We start from the raw sequence: 20,304 nt of genomic DNA, 5'->3' as shown, positions 1-20,304 counted from the left end.
GACATCCAGGTACTAAACAATTACATAGAAAGACGACTCTACAACTGGATAAAATTCAGAGATTACTTCCGAACGTTTCGAGTGACATCCGTCACTCTTCTTCAGCATCACTAGAATGAACTGGCAGAGGGAATCAATACTAGTACATGGAAAAAACACTTTCTTTGATATCATGTGAAGCGCGCATCCTGTGTATGAGGGCCCTTCATGTGTTAGCCTCGGCGCTGTTGAGATATGTCACGGAAGGGAGTTTGCCACGGGAGGGAGTTTGCTACGGGAGCGAGCTACCATCTCGTACCCAGGTTACTTTGCACAAGCAGTTCCCTGATTCGTGCGCGGTCAGTCCCAGCCCCTTCTCGGTCACAGGATCCGCATTTCATCTGTTTATATATTGCACGTATTACACAAAGGCTTCCAACGCTATTTGGGTGGGGTAAGCTGACGATCTATTTTTTGTTTCATCGCTGCGGAGGAGTGTGGTTTTCTCATTTGTTGCATCCTCACCTTGAGCTTGAACTCTATCTCTGTCCTGTAGCCGGTCTTGTCGCACGTCAGGCTGACTTTCCCCCCCATCTCCATCGTCATGGTGCCGTACAGGATACCTGAACAACAAACATCACAGATTTAGCAGCACATCAAGTTGGGCAGACCGTTTACTGTTCCATGACCTTTTTGAGACCATAGGGGCAGTGGGTTGTTATCCACTGTGTCTAGGGCACGGTTTTAAAGGAGGAGTCCAACCCTCTCCTTCCACTGCCTTTATTTTCCCTCCCCAACCTGAGTCAGCCAAGCTATGCCAAGACACGGTTTCACCGAACCTGTCTCCAGAACTTGTACAACAGGCAGGACATTAACACAGGCATCAGACAACACCTGGAATGCGCTCCCGGACAGTGTGGTCCGAGACATTAGCACGCAAGGCCTTCAATCCTTCAAGACCCATGCCCATCGCTACATCTTACAAAAGCAAGAACATTTGGCAGCAGTGAACCACTGATTGGGCACTGGACTGGATTGCTATTATATGTGATTTTCTGTCTAGTGACTATTGTTCACATCAGCATGTTATAGAAAAAGGTACCCATTTTACACATTTTACACAGTCGCAGAAAGTGCCTTTCCCAAGGGCACAACATCAGCAGCATGTCAGGATTCGTAGGGTTTGCAAGGCCAATTAATCTCACCTTTACAGCTGACGTAGGGCATGGTGATGGCGTAGTCCTCCCCTCGGTTCAGCAGGGTGAGGCAGGCCGTGCCGTCCAGGATGGGTTAGGTTAGGGTTGGGGTTAGATACAGATACAGGACTGGATAAACCTCACCTTTACAGCTGACGTAGGGCATGGTGATGGCGTAGTCCTCCCCCCGGTTAAGCAGGGTGAGGCAGGCCGTGCCGTCCAGGATGGGTTAGGTTGGGGTTAGGGTTAGGGTTGGGGTTAGATACAGATACAGGACTGGATAAACCTCACCTTTACAGCTGACGTAGGGCATGGTGATGGCGTAGTCCTCCCCCCGGTTAAGCAGGGTGAGGCAGGCCGTGCCGTCCAGGATGGGTTAGGTTGGGGTTAGGGTTAGGGTTGGGGTTAGATACAGATACAGGACTGGTTAAACCTCACCTTTACAGCTGACGTAGGGCATGGTGATGGCGTAGTCCTCCCCCCGGTTAAGCAGGGTGAGGCAGGCCGTGCCGTCCAGGATTGCAGACAGCGAGTTGCCTGGAGGGAACAGGACAGCCGTGAATAGCTTCATCGGGTTTGTAAGTCGGAATAAAAAGACCCTTCTTCAGGGCAATTCTAATTGGTTCACTTTGCACTGCATTAACTATTATAGTCTGTACATATGTAAATATTCTACTTTACTTTCGAAGCAGACTGTATGCCAGGCTATTACATGTAGCTAGCGGGGCGTCAGGGCGTCTTCTGGATGCCCGATACTAAGAGTAAGAAAACAAAGAAATCCGACGCCCTCCTTTTACAAGGGGTCCACCCTGGGGGTGCCCTGTTTCCCTGGTTATTACACACACATGTACCATACTTTAAATCCTAGCCAAAGCCAGCAGTACGCAGAGTTGCAGAGCTGTACATGCTTTAGGTCAGGAGGAAATGTAAGGCAAGCTAAGGACGATACTGTTATGATAAGTGTTAGTAGCAGTGTTGTAAAATTGTTTGTCGATTACAGTCTACTACTAGATTTACCATTATTCTGGAGTTACCGCAAATTTGTAACATGCCCATGTTCACGACTCACTAATGTTTAGCCAATATGACGACTATCACATTGTAAAATCTTAGATACTGCACCGACATTGTAGGTACATTCAACAACATTGTTGCTTTGTAATGATCTGTAATGACTCGGTTCACAAAATAAAGATTTTGACACTTTGAAAAAAAAAAAGTAGTACGCAGAGTGGGAACTGTCTCTATGGAGAAAAGGTCGTACTCACAACCTGAGCATCATAAGGTGTGAATGAAGGAAGGAGAGAAGACAGAATGAAAGACAGGACAGAGTGAGACCTACCTCTGGAAATAAAGGGTGGAGTGAAAGAGGCACTTTTTATTTAGTGTCGAAAAAATGACGAGGTAGGCAGAAAGATGGAAGGAAGGAAGGTAAAGAAACATGAAAGCCACAGATAGAATATGAGTGATGTTGTGTCATGTGGGCTACTATCATGGATGGACAGAACAATGAAAACAGGACGGAACATTCTACCTTACTAAGCTTTTAAACACTGGACAAATATGACATTTTCAAATGAAACATACTTAAGATACAAGCTTAAGAGATTGTATTTTCTAGGCGTATTTCCAAATCCCACGTGCAAGCATAATTTTCTTACAAAAGAAGACATTATTGTCACAGTAACATATCATATTTCTTTCAACAATTCTATACATTGTCAAAACCCATCCCCTTCTATGAGGAACTCGTCTTTCTGTCCTCACCATAAAACTTTGACTTGCACAGAATGCTGCCATTGATGCAGAAACCGTCTTGTCGGTTCGTCACGTAGAACGCCGAAACTGGGGGATGATGGGATACCTGCAACACAAGGTCAAACCCAAGGTCAAACAAAGAATCGAATTGTCATCAACATCATCTCACATTTGATGCACATGGAATTAAATGTCCGTACATTATACAGGGCTGTCTCCAGGACCCTCTTTGGACGGAAAGTTGCTTGTTGGTACAGACAAGTATTTCACCCGGTCTGTCCCAAAAATCTGAACTTAATGACATGAAACTAATGAGAATGTATTTTAATAACAAAATGAGTTAACGACAGGTATCAAAGACATGCATTGGGCTCCCAAATAATGAGTGGGTCCGAAAAAACTTTTTAAACCGGAGACAGTCTTGCATCATACATTCTGAACAGAGATGCAAAGAAATTACAGTATGAAGAAAGTACCGGGGAGACTTTGATTTTTTTTTATTCTTTCTTGACCCTCCTTGAGACGAGCTCCTGTAAATACTGTACAAACATGTATATACCATCTGTCTTCTCTGCCACAACCAGTACAAGATAAGCTCATTTGTTCATCGACTTCATCTGAGGTAAACTTTCACTTTTTCCGTTTAAGACGAGCTCCTTGAAAAGAGCTCCTTACCTGCTCAGCGATGAAGAACGTCTTGCTGCCCGTCTGAGGATGAGGCCACATGCAGCGGAAGGTCTCCCCTAAGATGGGGTTGTACGGCTTCTTAAGACCTTTGGGCTTCTTGTAGAAACCCGAGAGGTACCAGCGGACGATCTGCTTCATGCGGCCGAACGGGTCGTCGATGTTCACAGCACTAAGGGGGAGGTTAAAAAAAAAAGGTATAATGTTAAAATACAGTGCTAACCTTTCTTCCAACACTTAAAGGTATTCATGGATTGAATTTTCGACGACCACTGTCGCCTTCTAAACTCGCGAGAGTTACAGAGACACGTGACTTTACGGATATGTGACGTCAGCAATTGGTCAAACGTGCCAGCAAGTTCAAAACGCCCACTGTCTCTGTTGAGTGATGGCTGGAGTGCCCTGATGTATATGGCCTCCTTTATACAAGCTATAATGTCATTCCACAGTCTTTTTGAGGTCGTACTCCTGGCACTGAGGAAAAGAAAAGCTCTTACAAGCAACGTCACACACATCAGGCCTAGGGGACCCAAAAACGACCTTAATCTTCGTCTTTCCAACACTTCAGTATCATCATCGGTCAACCCCCGTGGGGGACGGGGTAAGTTTATGTACCACCGAGGACCACACCAGTCTATCCGCCGTGGCCGCACTCAGTTCCACACTTACCCACACTTAAAACACCTACCCACATACCAACAAGACCATAGCACGTCCAGGTCAAAAGATACAAAAATGGAAGTTCTGCTGCAGTACCAAGGTCACATACCAGGGGGCCCAAAATCGACCTTGAACTTTGGCTTTACAACACCTGCCCACATACCAAATATCATCGTAATCCATCAAGAGGTTCTTGAGTTATGCTGACTAGAGTAGTGTGGAAACACAAACAGACAGACAAACAAACAAACAGACAGACACACCCAAAACAATATCTCCATTTTTCATGGAGATAAAAATCATCCAGAGGTTCTTGTGTTATGCTGACCACAAATATCTGGAAACACAGACAGACACACAGAATGACACACATAGACACACCAAAACAATACCCCCATCTTTCATGGAGGTAAACAAGACAACTTACTCAGACAGCAGGTCAGCGTGGTAGTAGTAGTCCGACAGCTTGTCCAGAAACGACCTTGGCTCCAGGATGAAGGTCGGGAGAACCACTCTGGACAGGTCCATTCCTGGTCGCACCTGGGGGTGGCAGAACAATGACTGAGTCAGGTTACAATGTTGATGAAGGTCAGACATCCAGGTAATAAGACAATACAAAAGCGATAAAGCAACTGGATAAGTTTTGTTAATGTTTCAGACAGCATCTGCTGTCTTTGGTCAGTGACTCAGGGACAAAAGATAGCAGATGTTTTAACTGCTTGATGAACATCTGATGCCATTGTTCGTTAATTAGTTTGCTTGTTTATTAATCTATTTGATTGTATGTTTATTAGTTACTTTGTTTGTATGTTTGTTAGTTAGTTTGCTTGTTTGTTACTTTGTATGTTTTACCTGTTTGATGAGCGTCCAGATGATGTTCTTGTTCAAGCAGTTTTTGATCGTTTGTTAGTTAGTTTGTATGTATGTTTGTTAGTTAGTTTGTATGTTAGCTAGTTAATAAGTATATTTTACCTGTTTGATGAGTGTCCAGATGATGCTCTTGTTTGTTTGTTTATTCGTTTGTTAGTTAGTTAGTAAAAACTATGTTTACCTGTTTGATGAGAGTCCAGATGATGCTCTTGTTTGTTAGTAAGTTAGTTAGTTAGCATGTTTACCTGTTTGATGAGCGTCCAGATGATGCTCTTGTTCTCGTCTGCGACCTCCTCCGTCTGGCTGGCCCCGCCCTGCTGCCCCAGCTCCTCACAGGTGTTCTCCCGGTACACCGTCTCCTTGGGCGGCTCAAGGTCCTCCTCGAACACCTGGTCATGCTGCTCAGACGCCTCCGAGTCCGAACCCTTACTCTCCTTCTCATCCTCGTCTACAAGGAGAACAGATAGAGTTAAGACACAGGTGTGGCTCCTTAAGCGGCTCCTCAGTCCGAACCCTTACTCTCCTTCTCATCCTCGTCTACAAGGAGAACAGATAGAGTTAAGACACAGGTGTGGCTCCTTAAGCGGCTCCTCAGTCCGAACCCTTACTCTCCTTCTCATCCTCATCTACAAGGAGAACAGATAGAGTTAAGACACAGGTGTGGCTCCTTAAGCGGCTCCTCAGTCCGAACCCTTACTCTCCTTCTCATCCTCATCTACAAGGAGAACAGATAGAGTTAAGACACAGGTGTGGCTCCTTAAGCGGCTCCTCAGTCCGAACCCTTACTCTCCTTCTCATCCTCGTCTACAAGGAGAACAGATAGAGTTAAGACACAGGTGTGGCTCCTTAAGCGGCTCCTCCGAGTCCGAACCCTTACTCTCCTTCTCATCCTTGTCTACAAGGAGAACAGATAGAGTTAAGACACAGGTGTGGCTCCTTAAGCGGCTCCTCCGAGTCCGAACCCTTACTCTCCTTCTCATCCTCGTCTACAAGGAGAACAGATGGAGTTAAGACACTGGTGTAGCTTCTTAAGCGGCTTCTCTGAGTCCGAACCCTTACTCTCCTTCTCATCCTCATCTACAGGGAGAACAGATAGATTTAAGACACAGGTGTGGCTCCTTAAGTGACTCTGCCAAGGGGGAGGGGCTTCTCGACACCTGGGCGTGCTGCTCAGATGCCTCCGAGTCCAAACCCTTAGTCTCCTTCTCCTCCTCAATACATCTACATGTACATCTACAGGGAAGAAAGTTAAGATCTCTTATGCCACTGTAAATAAGTCCTTAGCTGAATTTACATGTTAGTTTTAGAGTCAGACATCCTGCTCTTCTTCTAATATTTCTTAGATTTTCACAAGAAATAGAATTGAAATTATAGTCTTTAAACACCCATGCTGCCAGAAATTAGCCAGAAATTTAGCATACATTTCTTTTAATTTCAATTTTCTCTTCTCTAGAAGAAAAGACTTAAGAATTTACCATACTGCTCCTAGCACGGAAAGTCTTGTCTTAAATATTCAAGACTTGGGGTCTGTGGCATTTTATGTATTTGATTTGCTTTTCTATACATCTCAATGGCAGTGGAAGAGGCTGTGGATCAGGTCTGTAGTTCATCTGATCATTTGGACTCTACCACCTCTGAGGGGTGTTCCAGCACCAACCTTTTTCCTCCTCCTTCTCTTCCTTCTCCTCCTCCTCCCCGTTCTGAGTTGTGATGGTACGACCCAGGGCCAGGTGGACCTGGAAGTGACGCTCGATGTCAGATTCGTTCCAGCTGCTGAAAACAAACAAACAAACAAATTATAGAAAACAGATAACCTTGATGAAGGTTAGACATCCAGGTAGTAAGATACCCCAAAAATAGTTACTCAAGCAACTGGATAAAATTTTGAAACAGTCAGACGTTTCAGACAACATCCGCTGTCTTTTGTTAGTGACCCAGTCACAGCGGATACTGTCTGAAACGTCTGACTGTTTCAAAATTTTAACCAGTTGCTTGAGTAACTATTTATGAAACAAACAATGCTGAGACTGGTCAGTTTTCACTCAGGGTCATGACTGGTCTAAGTGGTCTTCATTCACATCCTCCACTCTACAATTACTTCAATGTGTAAATTTTTTTGCCAGAAAAAGAGCAGATGTGTATAAAAGTTTTCTGTGCTTTGTTGTCAAGTCATACTTTGATGTCATGCATCAATTAGGCAATAAAGGGGCACACAAATGCCATTTTGATCACTTTAAGCACCGCCAAGTGGACAGTGGGCCATATAACAGTTTACATCAGGCTTTTAGCTAGGCATGCGTCCATACGTCATTTGGACGCATGATACAAAAATAACAAGGAAATTGGACGCCCTCTTTTTCAGCTGGACGCACAGAGGACCCCGTTTCCCTGGTAATTACACATGTGACTGTGTTACAGTGTCACTGTTGCTTTTTTTAGTCCTACCAGACACTGGGACAGCATGAAAACTGATTGACATGCAGGTAATTGTTAATCCATAGAGCCCATTGGGAGACAGAGAGAGAACCAGCAGTTTTTAGTTCTGCTAAAAGTACGATAAGACTAGAACACACCTCCCTCCCCCCCCCCCACATTACAGCACTCACCCAACCCATTTTTGGACCCCTTGTCTATAAATCCTAGCTAAAAGCCTGGTTTGCATACATGTACATGATCATACTCATTAAGTTGGGGAATTCACAAAGACTTAAGTGTCCAGTTTGCACTGTTATACGTCATTTTGATCCAGCGGGCCTTAATTACTGTGGTGCAAACTACAAACTTCAACTAAAAAGAGAAATTCTACCATTCAATGAATGTGCTTTCCATTCACTTAATGCATTTAACATACAATGAATGTAGATGTATTTCATATTCAATGAATGTATTTCACATTAAATTCAATGTATTTCACATTCAATGAATGTATTCAACATTTCTTGAATGTTAAATGCATTCCTGCCTGCCTACCTGCCTATGTGCTCAGGCCAGAAACTGGCCCCTTGAAATGCATTCATTGAATGTTAAATGCATAATTGAATGGAAAGCACATTCATTGAATGGTAGAATTTCTCTTTTTAGTTGAGAACATGTTAAACGTGACAGAAACACAGAATCTAACACCGTAACGACACCGTTTACTGTGGAATGGGGCAGGCGGGGATCTACAGGGTTAAGGTGGTGACCGATTAGAAGCAGTGACAACTATTCTTGGTTCTAAATCTTCAATTACAAACTGACAATGCCAAAATGAAATGAAATGAAACATCTTACAACCTTTTCTTTCATTGTTATAGGACTGTCAACAGAGAGTATAAAAAGACGTCGCTGTTATCTAAAAAGTGGGTTAAAAGGGGGAGGAAAGCTTGGGAGAAATGGACACACAAACAAACAAAAGCAACCCTAACCTGGGGAAGATAAGGTCATCACCACTGTGGAAAAACAACAAAACCAATCATGGTGTAAACAACAACAAAACAGATCATGACCGTGTAAACAATAACAAAAAACACCAAGTTCACAAATCACACATTTAGAACACACTCACACAAAGGACAATTATAGTAAAATATCAAAACCTCAGCTAATGATAATTTCAATGTGAAAATCACACACCAAAATGAAGCAAACGATTTGGAAGTGATTCTAAAATCAGTTTGTTAAAAGTCTGCCACAAACATCGCACGCTTGGAGAAAATAAGGCAGAACCTTTAAAGCCAAACATTAATATACACAACACTCTTAAAGTATTCATTATAACTTGGTTAGTACCCACATGTTGGTATAGTACATGCACCCACTATACAACAAAAACACAAGTTAGTGCAAATTAAAGTAAACCTATTCTAAACTCTCCTTTGATATAGGAATGATGAAACTGATAGTACTTGACAATGTCCACCTTTGGACACGTTAACAAACAGCAATAGCTCTAGAAATGTTTTCAAATTGCCGGGTCAAAGCAAGAGTTGACGTTTGAATCTTTAAAAACATTTTCATGAAAATCATATCCAGTAAGTAGAAATATCAAATGTTGACTGACAGAGGGTCTTCAAAATTGATTTCCTTTTTTTTCCATTTTCTTTCTAAAATCTAGTCTTCTGTGACTTGAAGGTGGATTAAGTTAAAAGTGAAGAACAGAGTACAACAAACAGCCACACCAACAAACAAACAAACAAACAAGTCCGACGCTAACCTGGCACCGACTATTTCATCCCAACTGTGAAGAAACAAAACCCATCATGCAAACTTCAATAACATTCTTACAGAAATAAAACATACATTTATAACTGGGGTAAAGATTATACAAATCATGGTTTAGTTAACTAACTTTTTGATGAATTTTTTGCATCAAATGTAGCTGAATCAATGTATCAATGTAAGTTTATTGTAAGTTGAGCCCAGACTTTTCAAAAAAATTAGTTGTGTTAAGAATGAAAATGTGACTTTTCTCATCGACTGATTTGCCAATGAATGTAACTTAATACTTCACAAATTGAGTTACATAAGGCCACACCAATTCAATTTCTTGGTTAACAGAGACAGAGAAGGTGACAGACAGTCACCGAAACGTCAGTAGAATAAATCACTTGGTTGTGTACAAAGAATCTTTTTATTCGGGAATCTATGATTCAGCCAGGCTGCCATCTCTAGTAACTCTACCCTAACATATTGAATATATATTACAAAATAACAGTGGGCATAAGTGCTGAGGGTCATGGAGTGCTGTGGAACTTACAGGGTCCTGGAGCCCTGGTTGGGGTCTGAGGTGTCCAGTGTGGACATAGATTGCTGCCCGTTTGTAGCTGAGGTGTCCTTGACCATGGAGCGCATGAGCAGGCTGGAGCAGCGCAGGGACAGCTCCATGGCATCCATCCAGCAGCGGCCTGACAAAGAAACATGCTCAGAATTGTTTTCTGTTTCAAATAAAGCTCAATAATATGATCATACAAACGAAAACATGATCTGATTTCAACTGACTACTTCTATGGACACGTGCAAACAGAGTAGTGCTTCGCCAAAAATAATTACTCAAGCAACTGGATAAAATTTGAAACAGTCAGACGTTTCAGACAGCATCCACTGTCTTTCGTCAGTGACTAACGATAGGACTGAGAACACATGAGTAGTGCTTCATTCACCTCAAGAATCATTACATATACATGTACTTTGATTGCTGATACTTTGATCATAATCAATGATGACAAATATATCATTTTCATCCATGATTTATCAAAAATGCTCACTAGAGATATGTCATAGGTGGACAGTTTTTCTAGGCAGTGGAAAGAAAACAGATTTTGAAGAGTCTGACTTAATTGCTTGATGTAACAGGTAAACTTTAATCACAGGAATGTACCACTCTATAGTGGGGGTGTTTGGGACGTACCATCTGCATCAGTAGCAGCCCTGAGAATCAGGTAACTTGTGGGGAGTGGCTGGGTGATGGCAGGCACCGTCTCGCCTTTGGGGCCCTGCACAAAATGGACAATAACATGGTACAGAATCACTCAATCAATCGATCAATAAATCAATCAATCAATCAATTAACCATCTGCATGCTTTGACAATACATGGCAACAATAGACATAGTAGAAAATATTGATTTAAATTTGCTTTAATGGTGCTTTAATGGTAGAGCACTTAGTAGTTAAAAACAAACTAAATGGAGATTGTGCTTGGAGCAACAAAATGATGCTTATAGCTGATCATATTTGATAGGAAACATGGAATGACAAGTTGGAAAAAGGTGCTCCAATGTTGTTCAGAACTTGATGAAAGGAAAATGTTCATTATTTTTCAGTAAATTTTGACAGAGGGGACTGTTCAAATTATAGTTTGTTCACACTGAAGTTCTATTCCTCTGTGCTAGAGGGCGCTGTTTCCTAACCTTGGATGCCCATATGGACTGGTCCAGCAGATGGAAGACTGAAGCAGAACCTCGATCAAAGGACTATTAAGTAGCTACTGTTCATAAAATATGACTCTTTAACTGATCTTTTAAACTGCAGTTCTACTGCTGCATGCTAGGAGGCGCTGCTTCCTCACCTTGGATGACGATATGGACTGGTCCAGCGGGTGGAAGACTTTGGAGCAGAACCAAATTTATAGGCTACAAATAACTGTTTGTGTACGAGGTTGCATGTCTATAACATAACTGTTAAAAGCCTGTTTACGCTGCAGTTCCACCGCTCCATGCTAGGGGGCACCGTTTCCTCACCTTGGATGCCCATATGGACTGGTCCAGCGGGTGGAAGACTTTGAAGCAGAACCCGTTCATCTTGGACGGTCGCTCGATGATCTCGCAGGCGTTGAGCAGGATGGTGCCGACCCACGCCCCGTGCTTTGGCCCCTTGTAGATAATGAGCACTCCCGGCTTCAGTACGCACCAGTACTTCTGCCAGCCCTTTAGCGTGCCGCGGATCTAACCATTGTTTTCACACAGGGGGGAAAGAGGGTCATTTTTTGCTCTCAACAAACATGAACTTTACAAGCAAGATTAAAGGCAAAATCTTCAAAACAGAGCACTTAACCAAAAAACAGGTAAAAAATTCTATTTCCTGTGTTATAACTTAAGCATTTAGAAGTCATCATGTAACAAATATATAGTTAAAGTCCATTTGACAAGATGTTCAATTATTTCCATACTTAGTTTTGTTTATTGTTTATTGTTTATTGTTTATTTGCATGTGTACAATATAAAACAAAGATAAATAAAGCAAAGAATACATGCAGGGGAGGCCAGAAGCATATAAGGTTCACTACAAATGTTGCAGATATAAAAAAAGATTACGATTCCTAATTAAGAACTACTTGAAAAGGTCCACTTTTAATTCACTAAGAAACGATAATATTGCAGCTTCCTCAAAAAATCATTTAAAAAAAATAAAATTAAGGTTATTTATTCTCTGTGATCGCCTCTCCACTGACCTTGAGCCAATCTCTCAAGACGACGACAGACGGATCTTTAAGTGTGTTGAGAAGCTCCTTGGCAGCCCGTTTCTTCTCCCGTCGGTAGTTCTTCTTCTGTTCCTTGAGCGATTCCTTCTTACTGAGTTTGGACCGGTCCGAGTCATCTTCATACAGCTTGGTCTCCGACTGGAAAATAGACACGGACAGATGATATAAGTACTGAAGTCTATACTCATGATCAGTATGAAATTATCATGATAGAAAATTGGACAAAACATATTGTGGGAAATTTATTCATGACTTTTTACTTAAAATTCAGCATCATTGCAGATAGCTACACCAAATAGCAGTAACTCAAACAACTGGATATGATTTTGGAAATGGTCAGACGTTTCAAGTACATGTAGCATCCACTACTTTTCGTCAGTGAAACTGAGCAACAATTCAAACAGGTAGTTACAACATGTACATGTAATATAAGATGCATGTAAAGTGACAATTCAGTTTATGACTAATGAATAGCAATGGGCCAACTCATCCTTCTTCGAGAATAATAATGTTAATTTCTTTTGTGTGTGTGTGTGTGTGTGTGTGTGTGCGTGTGTGTTTGCGTGCGTATACATGTATTTGTCTCTGTCCGTGCATGCTTGCGTGTGTATAGAAATGGGAGATAGGGAGAATGGTAAATGCTGCAAGAAGGTTTAAGATTATACGGCACATGTACACTTTTGGGGAAAAACCACACTGTACTTTTGGAAACTGAAGCTTCATCTCCTTTAATGTCTTTATTCTCTATCATTTCACACCCTCCCTCTGATACGTCCTGGTTTTCCCCTGATTCCTGTGTATTACATTGTACCCTTCCCGTGCCCCAACCTTCAGTCCCCTAATCTCATGCTACAGATTTATTGATTGGCTGCCTGACACAACCTTTGGCAGATGGTACACGCTCACTGATTGGCTGCCATCATTAGGTCTGACCATTGCAACATGGCCCCTGATTGGCTGCATCGTTCTTACACCTGCAAGGCTCTGACATCTGCTCCCTACCAGCAGCCATATTGATTTGCTTTGACCTTGGAAACATTCTTATTATTTCCCGCCAGGAAAAGGTCAAGTACAAGTCTAAATCCCAACCAGATGGCAGATTGTAAACTTCACTGCTCCCATGGGCATTCCCTTCAGGCAAAACATATTAGACATGCTAGGAGTATGAAATAAAACATAACCAGGCATTTTTTTCTCGTCAAAGATTACGAAGCATAAAGAAAATAGGAAATAGTAGGTCGGTCCTCATAATATAGGGTATGCATAACGTCAGTAAAAAAAGATAATCATAAAATGAATTGTTATTCTCCCTGTTCAAGGCACATTAAAGGCAGGCTCTGATATTGGGGACTTCTTTAACCATGGAAGCTGCAGAGAGAAATGGTCAGTCATCAATTCTGTGAAACAGTGAATACTGATCAGAATTACATTGTACTTTTGAGTGGGACCTCAAGGGATGATAGCCAGGTCAAAGCTGCCAATCCGTACCTGTAACTTCAAAAGGGATCAAGTACTTATTTCAAGCTTCAAAATGTAAAAGAAAAAAATCATTTCTCCCGTATACATTCTTTCTGTAAACCCTTTATGAAGTACAACATCATTTACAAGTAGTTGCTGGACTTAAGAATAATGCTAAGACGGTTATTGTCTCTGAGAGACAAAATTTACCTAGTAGTACCTACTAGTATACATGGAACCTACAGATGTGTATACTTATAGCATCTCCTAAAAGTTAATTTAATTTAATTTAAGTTTATTGCAAGTTCTTGCCCGTAGGCTAATTGCAAGTACATGTAACATGAAAGGACGGACAGACAATTGATAACAATATAGCATGTGACTTTTCTAGTTAATGACTCCAGAATTGCAGAAATTTCGAGCTTAGAACATCAACAACTTAACCTTTAGCTACCTTTGGCTCACAATTCTCTATCAGTTATAGGGGATAAGCAGCAGGGAGAAGGTTAAGGCGAAAGTCAAACATTTAGCTGAGCTGAACCACAAGCCTCACTCACCTTCACACGACGGCGGGGCCAGCCGCGCGCCTGGCTGAACCACCGCGGCGAGAGGCGCTCCACAAACGACACCGAACGTTTCATCCGTGCAACAAGACGATAACCTCAAACAGAACTCATAATCCAACAGTTTCATGCCAAGAACAGACAAAAGATAAAAGCAGAGGAAAATCTAGATATCCCCCCAAAAAATGGGTTGAGAAACCTCCAAGTCAAGCCCCCTTCCAGGAAAACGTCAACAAAATGAATTGGAAAATTTAGATCCTAAAAGCAAAATGAACTCATAATCCAACAGTTTCATGCCACTTCAAAGAACAGACAAAACATAAAAGCAGACAAAAATTTAGACCCTCAAAACAAAATACTTAAAAGGCTGAGAAACCTCCAAGTCAAACGCAGGAATACACAAAACAAATTGGAAATTTAGCACGCAAGACAAAATGCTTGATAGGTTGAAAGCCTTCAAGTCATCAAACACCTGACTCACAATAGTTTTAAGAGGACGCAGAACCGAAAATTATAACAGTTGAATATGATCAGGTTCAAGACAAAACGCTTGCACCATTAAGAAACCTCCAAGTCAAAGCCTACTTAAAGGAAGACCATCTCAGGTGGTACGGACGTGTCCATGTCGTGACAAGTACAGATGATCGCGGCAGGTATTGGACATGAGGCAGGAGTAACGTCACTAACGTCCTTACAGACACAGTCTGCCATATTGGCACTGGCAGGTCCATCCCAGCAGTCATGCAACCTCCTACACAGCACAAAGGGAAGTGTCGACACGGCAGAAACTAAACTGCTGGAGACAGCAGGACTCCGCGGGAGGATCGCACCTTTAGACTTGCAGATGATTGTAAAGGTGCTAATGTGCGAGGTAAGCGATAAATACTGGGGTGGGTTCGATCGTGATATATGGCATAACTAAATATATGGAGTTCAGAATAACGTTCAAAAGTCCACTTTTTAATGTCCAAGATTATTTAAATCACCATCACCAGTGGGCTGGAATCCTAGAAAATATGCTCACGTCAGCTCACCATGTCTGTTATTTTTCCTTTGAAATCCTCTCAAAAACAGAGGAAATATCATTTCAGAGGGTTCAATCTTTAAGATTTTCCGGACCCCCCCTGGAAAGCTAAATGCCTCTCGCACCAGTAGTACTCGCTCGTCCCTTTGAGAGTACGATGAACCCCCCCAAACAAAATCCTGGCTAGGGGCATGTATGGTGATTTATGTCACTTTATACATGCATGTAACTGGGGATAAAATGAAAAGCAGAATGAGTAAGCCATGAGTCAGTCTGAGGTAACCAGGCTCAGAGACTGGTCAGGTATCTGAAATCTGGGGCAGAACATTCTAATAACAGCAGGGCAAGTCCTAATGGCACGCGGATCTAGGTCAACAATGTCACAGCCCCATAGACTGTACATCATACATGTGACACACATGTAGGCTATTGTCACATGCCAGAAATACACCATACTCCACATACATGTAACACAATCTATTGTCACATGTTGCAACTAGAGTTCCACGAACCCATGCCTTTGCCAAAGAGTTAAATCTTCATGTTCAATGCTGCTGCTGGTAAGAGGTCTAGCCCTTGGAATATCTAACCGTTTTATGTCATACCTGGGCCGTGAAAACGTTTGATGCGGGTCTTCCTGACTGGGTGATAACTTGGGTTATCACACAGGCTTCTACAGCTACCTTTATAACACTGGCTTCCATAGAATATTTAGAATGCATTTCGAGTGTGCCGGTTGCGCCACTGTCAAAAATTCAAGTAATGGATTTTTTAAACTCGACATATTAAGCAAGTGGGTAAGCATTTGGATGTTGGAATTGTGCATGGTTGTTACAATTTTTTTCGAGGACATCATCTTTTCTCAACTTCTGGTGTATTTTGCATTGAAATGCTTTTTCTTTTCTAAAGGTATAAATAGATAGAATACACCATGGTGTACTCCGCATCATCCTTGGTCTACCCGAAAGCCGGGCGATTCAACCGGCGGTCGGGCTGGTACCTCAGGCGATATGGGACACCCAGTGTTGTATTCAATATGTATATATTACACACCTCCTCATCAGGCCTCCCCTATATAAACTGTACAGGAAACACTAACAGTTCAGAGCACCCATAATCCCCCAGGATCCCCTCCCATTTGCAAAGATCACATCTCCGGATCCACCTCTGCTATCACACAAGTGCTCACATTTAGCCTGGGATGGGGTTTTGTAGCCTCTACCAGGCTCCGCGGGATGGCTGGAATAATAGTAGAAATTGGCCTAATAGAGTGAATAGTGTGCCAAGGGAGTTAGCTACGGAGAGAGGGTCCAATCTGCCACCTTACTGTATAGCGGACCTACCCTGTATAGCGAAGTACCTCGGCTGATTTCTACTATTTTCCCAACGATAGGACGGAGCCTGGTAGAGGCTAGGGGTTTTGTGCAGGGGAAAATGTGAGTGTGATGATTGATATAATTCTAACAGGAGACTAATTCAAATACTAGAGTATGTGTTGGTTATACCTAGATAAGTTGAATTAAAAGAAGCGAGTAGCACAGTCTTCTGGCTCCAGGGATTCAAACTCGAGCCAAACCCAAGCCACCAGCCCATGAACCCAACTCACTAACCGCAAGACTAAAAGGTCCGGACCAGTACAGACTGGTCAGTTGGTAGCGCTTGTACCCTGCTGTTACACTACTCCCCCTTTTCTTTTTTAGAGTCCTCCTCGAATCTGTAAGTTCAATATCCCTGTGCGTCACTTTTGCCATTCAATTACTCAAGGGGCCGGTGTGGGAACCAACTGAAACACTGTAGTTCTTTTCTGGAACCCTTTATATACTGTGCTCACTCAGCAGCTGTAACATACATGCATGCATGCAGTGGATGCTCTGACCTAAATGGTAACAGCCTTTTCTGACAGGACTGCAGTAAAGCAAATGTATTCATCTGAAGGTCTAACTTTAAGCATCAAGCATTCAGCATGGACAGAGGCCATCTGTTACTGCAGTCAGTCCCAGCTGTGGGAGGATTCAGGGACAGCCACACACACACAACAGGAGAATCAATCCTGGGTCTGTCCTGACAGATGGGTATGACAGAACAAAGCATCCATACATACATCTTCTGCTGCAGAGGGTTAGACCTATACAACTACATACACTGTGTAATACTTCAAGTTAAACTACCGGTAGTGAACATAACAAATTATGCATAAGTATTTGTGGGGTCCCGTCATCACATGCCAACAGTATCAGTGCGGGATGCTGTCACCTCCTTACTTAACTTACTTTAGTTACATGTTTTTGAAGCATTTAGTCAATGTTGTTGGTAGTGTACTTTTTCTATATATATATACTCTTGGAAACAAGTAGTAGTTCTAGTAGTAGTGCACTGTAGACAAGTGGAAAGATTAAAAGGATTTCCTTCTTACAAGTAAAAATGCATAGAAATATAGCATTCAAAATGGGCCAGTGAAAAGTTGGTGGTTCGGGCAAGCGGAAATGACTGGCCATGTACTTGCCCTGTAGCTGTAGGGTCGACGAACTTCTAAAAACTTGTCTGACCCTGCATCTGCTTGGAGCCCAGCTGGATAGACAGCTGCAGAGGATCCTGACCCAGGGTTTGTTTTCTCAAACTGTCAGTTTGTTTACAAAAGAGTCCCAGGGGAAGTTGTCAGGATTGGTGGCTTTTCTCAGGTAAAAGAAGAGAGATTTTCTTTGTGAAGTTGCGACTGTGTATACATATACAGTCTGTATTGTACATGTACATGTATTCTAACATACTCATACTGTGTGCAGGAGGGGGGAGAGGGTTTATATTGAATCTGCATAATTTGCACAAGGAAATTGACGCAGAAATTATAAGGGAAACCATGAAAAGTTATAGGAAAAAATTGGCAGAAGATCTATCAATATTTCTATTACTAATACCTTGATCTGTTTCTGTATTATCGTCTAGCTGAATGAACGAATGAATGAATGGATGAATGAATTTAATTACTTTAAAACATCAGATAACCAGAGAAATGAATTAGCATGGCTTTGCCTAACCTTTCTCCTAGCTGCCGTGAACACTATTCATACTGCACCCTTCTGTTATCGATCCCAGCTAATTAATGACTTAATTATCACAACTAACGAGAGCACAATTACAGGACAGGACAGGGATGAGGGACTGGCAAGGTGTACATGTTCGAGACATGATATAAATGTGAAATGGATTTATAATGTAAAACTAGAGTTAAGTATTTGTTCTACATATACTTCAGGTTTGCTATGACAGTTTAGCGATTACAGGGTCTTTATAAATATGAATTGGTATTGAATTTTTTCTTTTTTTACTGAGTTGAATGTGTGATAGTTGTGTGCCCATTTGTTAGAAATAGAGAGAACGCTAGCGACCCCCCCAAAAAAAACCTCCCAATGAAATGGTATGGCTACCCTGTGACGTCACAAAATCAAGATGGCGGCCACCACAGTACACATGCCAACGGATCCAACAAAGGTTTTGCTACGCAAACCTGTAATTTATGTGGGATACAGGCATTGTGAACATTCAATGCATTAAAATATCATTATCATAAATTGGCAGCCCATGGGGTCTGTGGTCAGTATATCATTATGTATTCATTGGTTACTTAATATGTGCACTTATGTGAAGCTACTTTCATAAACATGTTACTATACGAAGATATTCTGTTTTTTAATGAATTATTCTATGTACATTACACCTAACGGTGGTTCAATGGCAATTTCAGTATAATTTTGTTTTCCACTTGTCATTTCTGTACATGACATATGATTAAATTATCTAAATTCCTAGCATTGCACAGAATGGAAAATAACCATGCTCAACTCTGGGGAATACTGTACATGTTTACATAACACTGTAATGTGAAACTAGCAGTCAATATAAACAGTTCCTTGATGTATGTGCTTTTAGAGTAGGGTAGGAAAATAAACAAGTAGGAATAAAACCAAATTGAATATACATGTACTGTCTTTCAAATGGAAATTTGAATCTATAGCTATCCTTTATCCAAATGTCAATGAGTCCTTGGTATTTTTTATCATAATTTGTGGAGTAAGCTAAAAAAAAAATGAAAAAAAGAATATGTCAGAATAAATTGCAAATTCTTTTCTGCAAAATATAGGTTCTCATATTTAGTATATATATAATACTTAGAATTATGGTTAGGTATTAGTGCAACAGTGTTCCGATTCACAGATTGTACAGTTTAAAGTATAAACACCAGTCAGTTTACATCGGGAAATACAGTAGCTATTTGGAATCTCCAGAAAAATTGATGTTCTACCATTAAGTTTCACATCAGTGTGTAGCTCTTAATGTAACAAGTACAGTGATGTAAAAATTATTATTCTGCAATGTTCATAACTGTAGATATCATTAATAAAAAATGTCAGCAGACTGCAGGCTAGTTGGTTAGCCCGCTGAAATGAAAAGCTAGCCCGGAGATGTGAAATCACAGAACTCGGGTCTAAAATTGTTAGACCGCGGCTCTAAACTTCTAGACCGCGGGGCAGAACTGTCCAAAAGCAGGAAGACCCCGGGGCAAACTTCAGACTGCTGGGATAACTTGAATGAAAAGCTGTGTCAGAAAGGTGTGAGAGGCGGGGCAGAGAGGTGGGAAAGAGGCGTGAATTGACAGTCTTACAGGAAACACTCCCAACTTAGACCCCGTTCACACTCATTTTTTTCAATCGCGATTGAAGTATAATCGCGATTGAATCGATCCGATCGCGATTGATTTTTTCAGTGTGAACGCTCCCAATCGCGATTGGAACGATCCAAAACGATCCGATCGCGATTGGATTGTAACTACCTCCGGAGGTAGTTTGATTGGATTAATCGCGATCGGATCCAATCCAATCCTATCAAATTTTGAGTGTGAACACAACTACGATTCATTCCATCACGATCGGCGGAGATTTCGGCTGGTTCCGGGGATGGGAGGTCATACATGCGGGTACGTGGGGTCATAGTTCGCATCGCGCGGGAAAACAAACCCAATCCGCACGTCAGATCGCTCTGTTACAACAACAACAACTTTTCATCGTCAACAATGCCCAAGAAGAAGAATAAAACTCAGTCAGTAACTTCAGCTGGTGGCAGGTGGCGCGATGAGGAGACCAGGGTCCTCATCGCAATC

General features: G+C 41.8%; 1 protein-coding gene across 1 annotated transcript in view; it reads right to left on the bottom strand.

Moving 5' to 3' along the window:
- Nucleotides 1–20,304, bottom strand: part of LOC136429667 (oxysterol-binding protein-related protein 8-like) — a 108,986-nt gene that overhangs the window by 7,294 nt on the left and 81,388 nt on the right. The window contains exons 5-17 of the mRNA XM_066419593.1: nucleotides 12,078–12,245; nucleotides 11,368–11,571; nucleotides 10,537–10,621; nucleotides 9,886–10,033; nucleotides 9,343–9,366; nucleotides 8,555–8,578; nucleotides 6,805–6,920; nucleotides 5,393–5,595; nucleotides 4,705–4,817; nucleotides 3,609–3,789; nucleotides 2,943–3,039; nucleotides 1,614–1,712; nucleotides 505–602 (exon numbers count right to left, since the gene is read on the bottom strand). Of these exons, the coding sequence (XP_066275690.1) occupies nucleotides 505–602; nucleotides 1,614–1,712; nucleotides 2,943–3,039; nucleotides 3,609–3,789; nucleotides 4,705–4,817; nucleotides 5,393–5,595; nucleotides 6,805–6,920; nucleotides 8,555–8,578; nucleotides 9,343–9,366; nucleotides 9,886–10,033; nucleotides 10,537–10,621; nucleotides 11,368–11,571; nucleotides 12,078–12,245 (1,560 nt within the window). The remainder of the gene's footprint in view (nucleotides 1–504; nucleotides 603–1,613; nucleotides 1,713–2,942; nucleotides 3,040–3,608; nucleotides 3,790–4,704; nucleotides 4,818–5,392; nucleotides 5,596–6,804; nucleotides 6,921–8,554; nucleotides 8,579–9,342; nucleotides 9,367–9,885; nucleotides 10,034–10,536; nucleotides 10,622–11,367; nucleotides 11,572–12,077; nucleotides 12,246–20,304) is intronic.

The sequence above is a fragment of the Branchiostoma lanceolatum genome, chromosome 3, assembly GCF_035083965.1.
Source record: "Branchiostoma lanceolatum isolate klBraLanc5 chromosome 3, klBraLanc5.hap2, whole genome shotgun sequence".
Taxonomy (NCBI): Eukaryota; Metazoa; Chordata; class Leptocardii; order Amphioxiformes; family Branchiostomatidae; genus Branchiostoma; species Branchiostoma lanceolatum.
The sequence above is the reverse complement of the archived record's forward strand: the minus strand, read 5'-3'. Positions and strand labels throughout refer to the sequence as shown.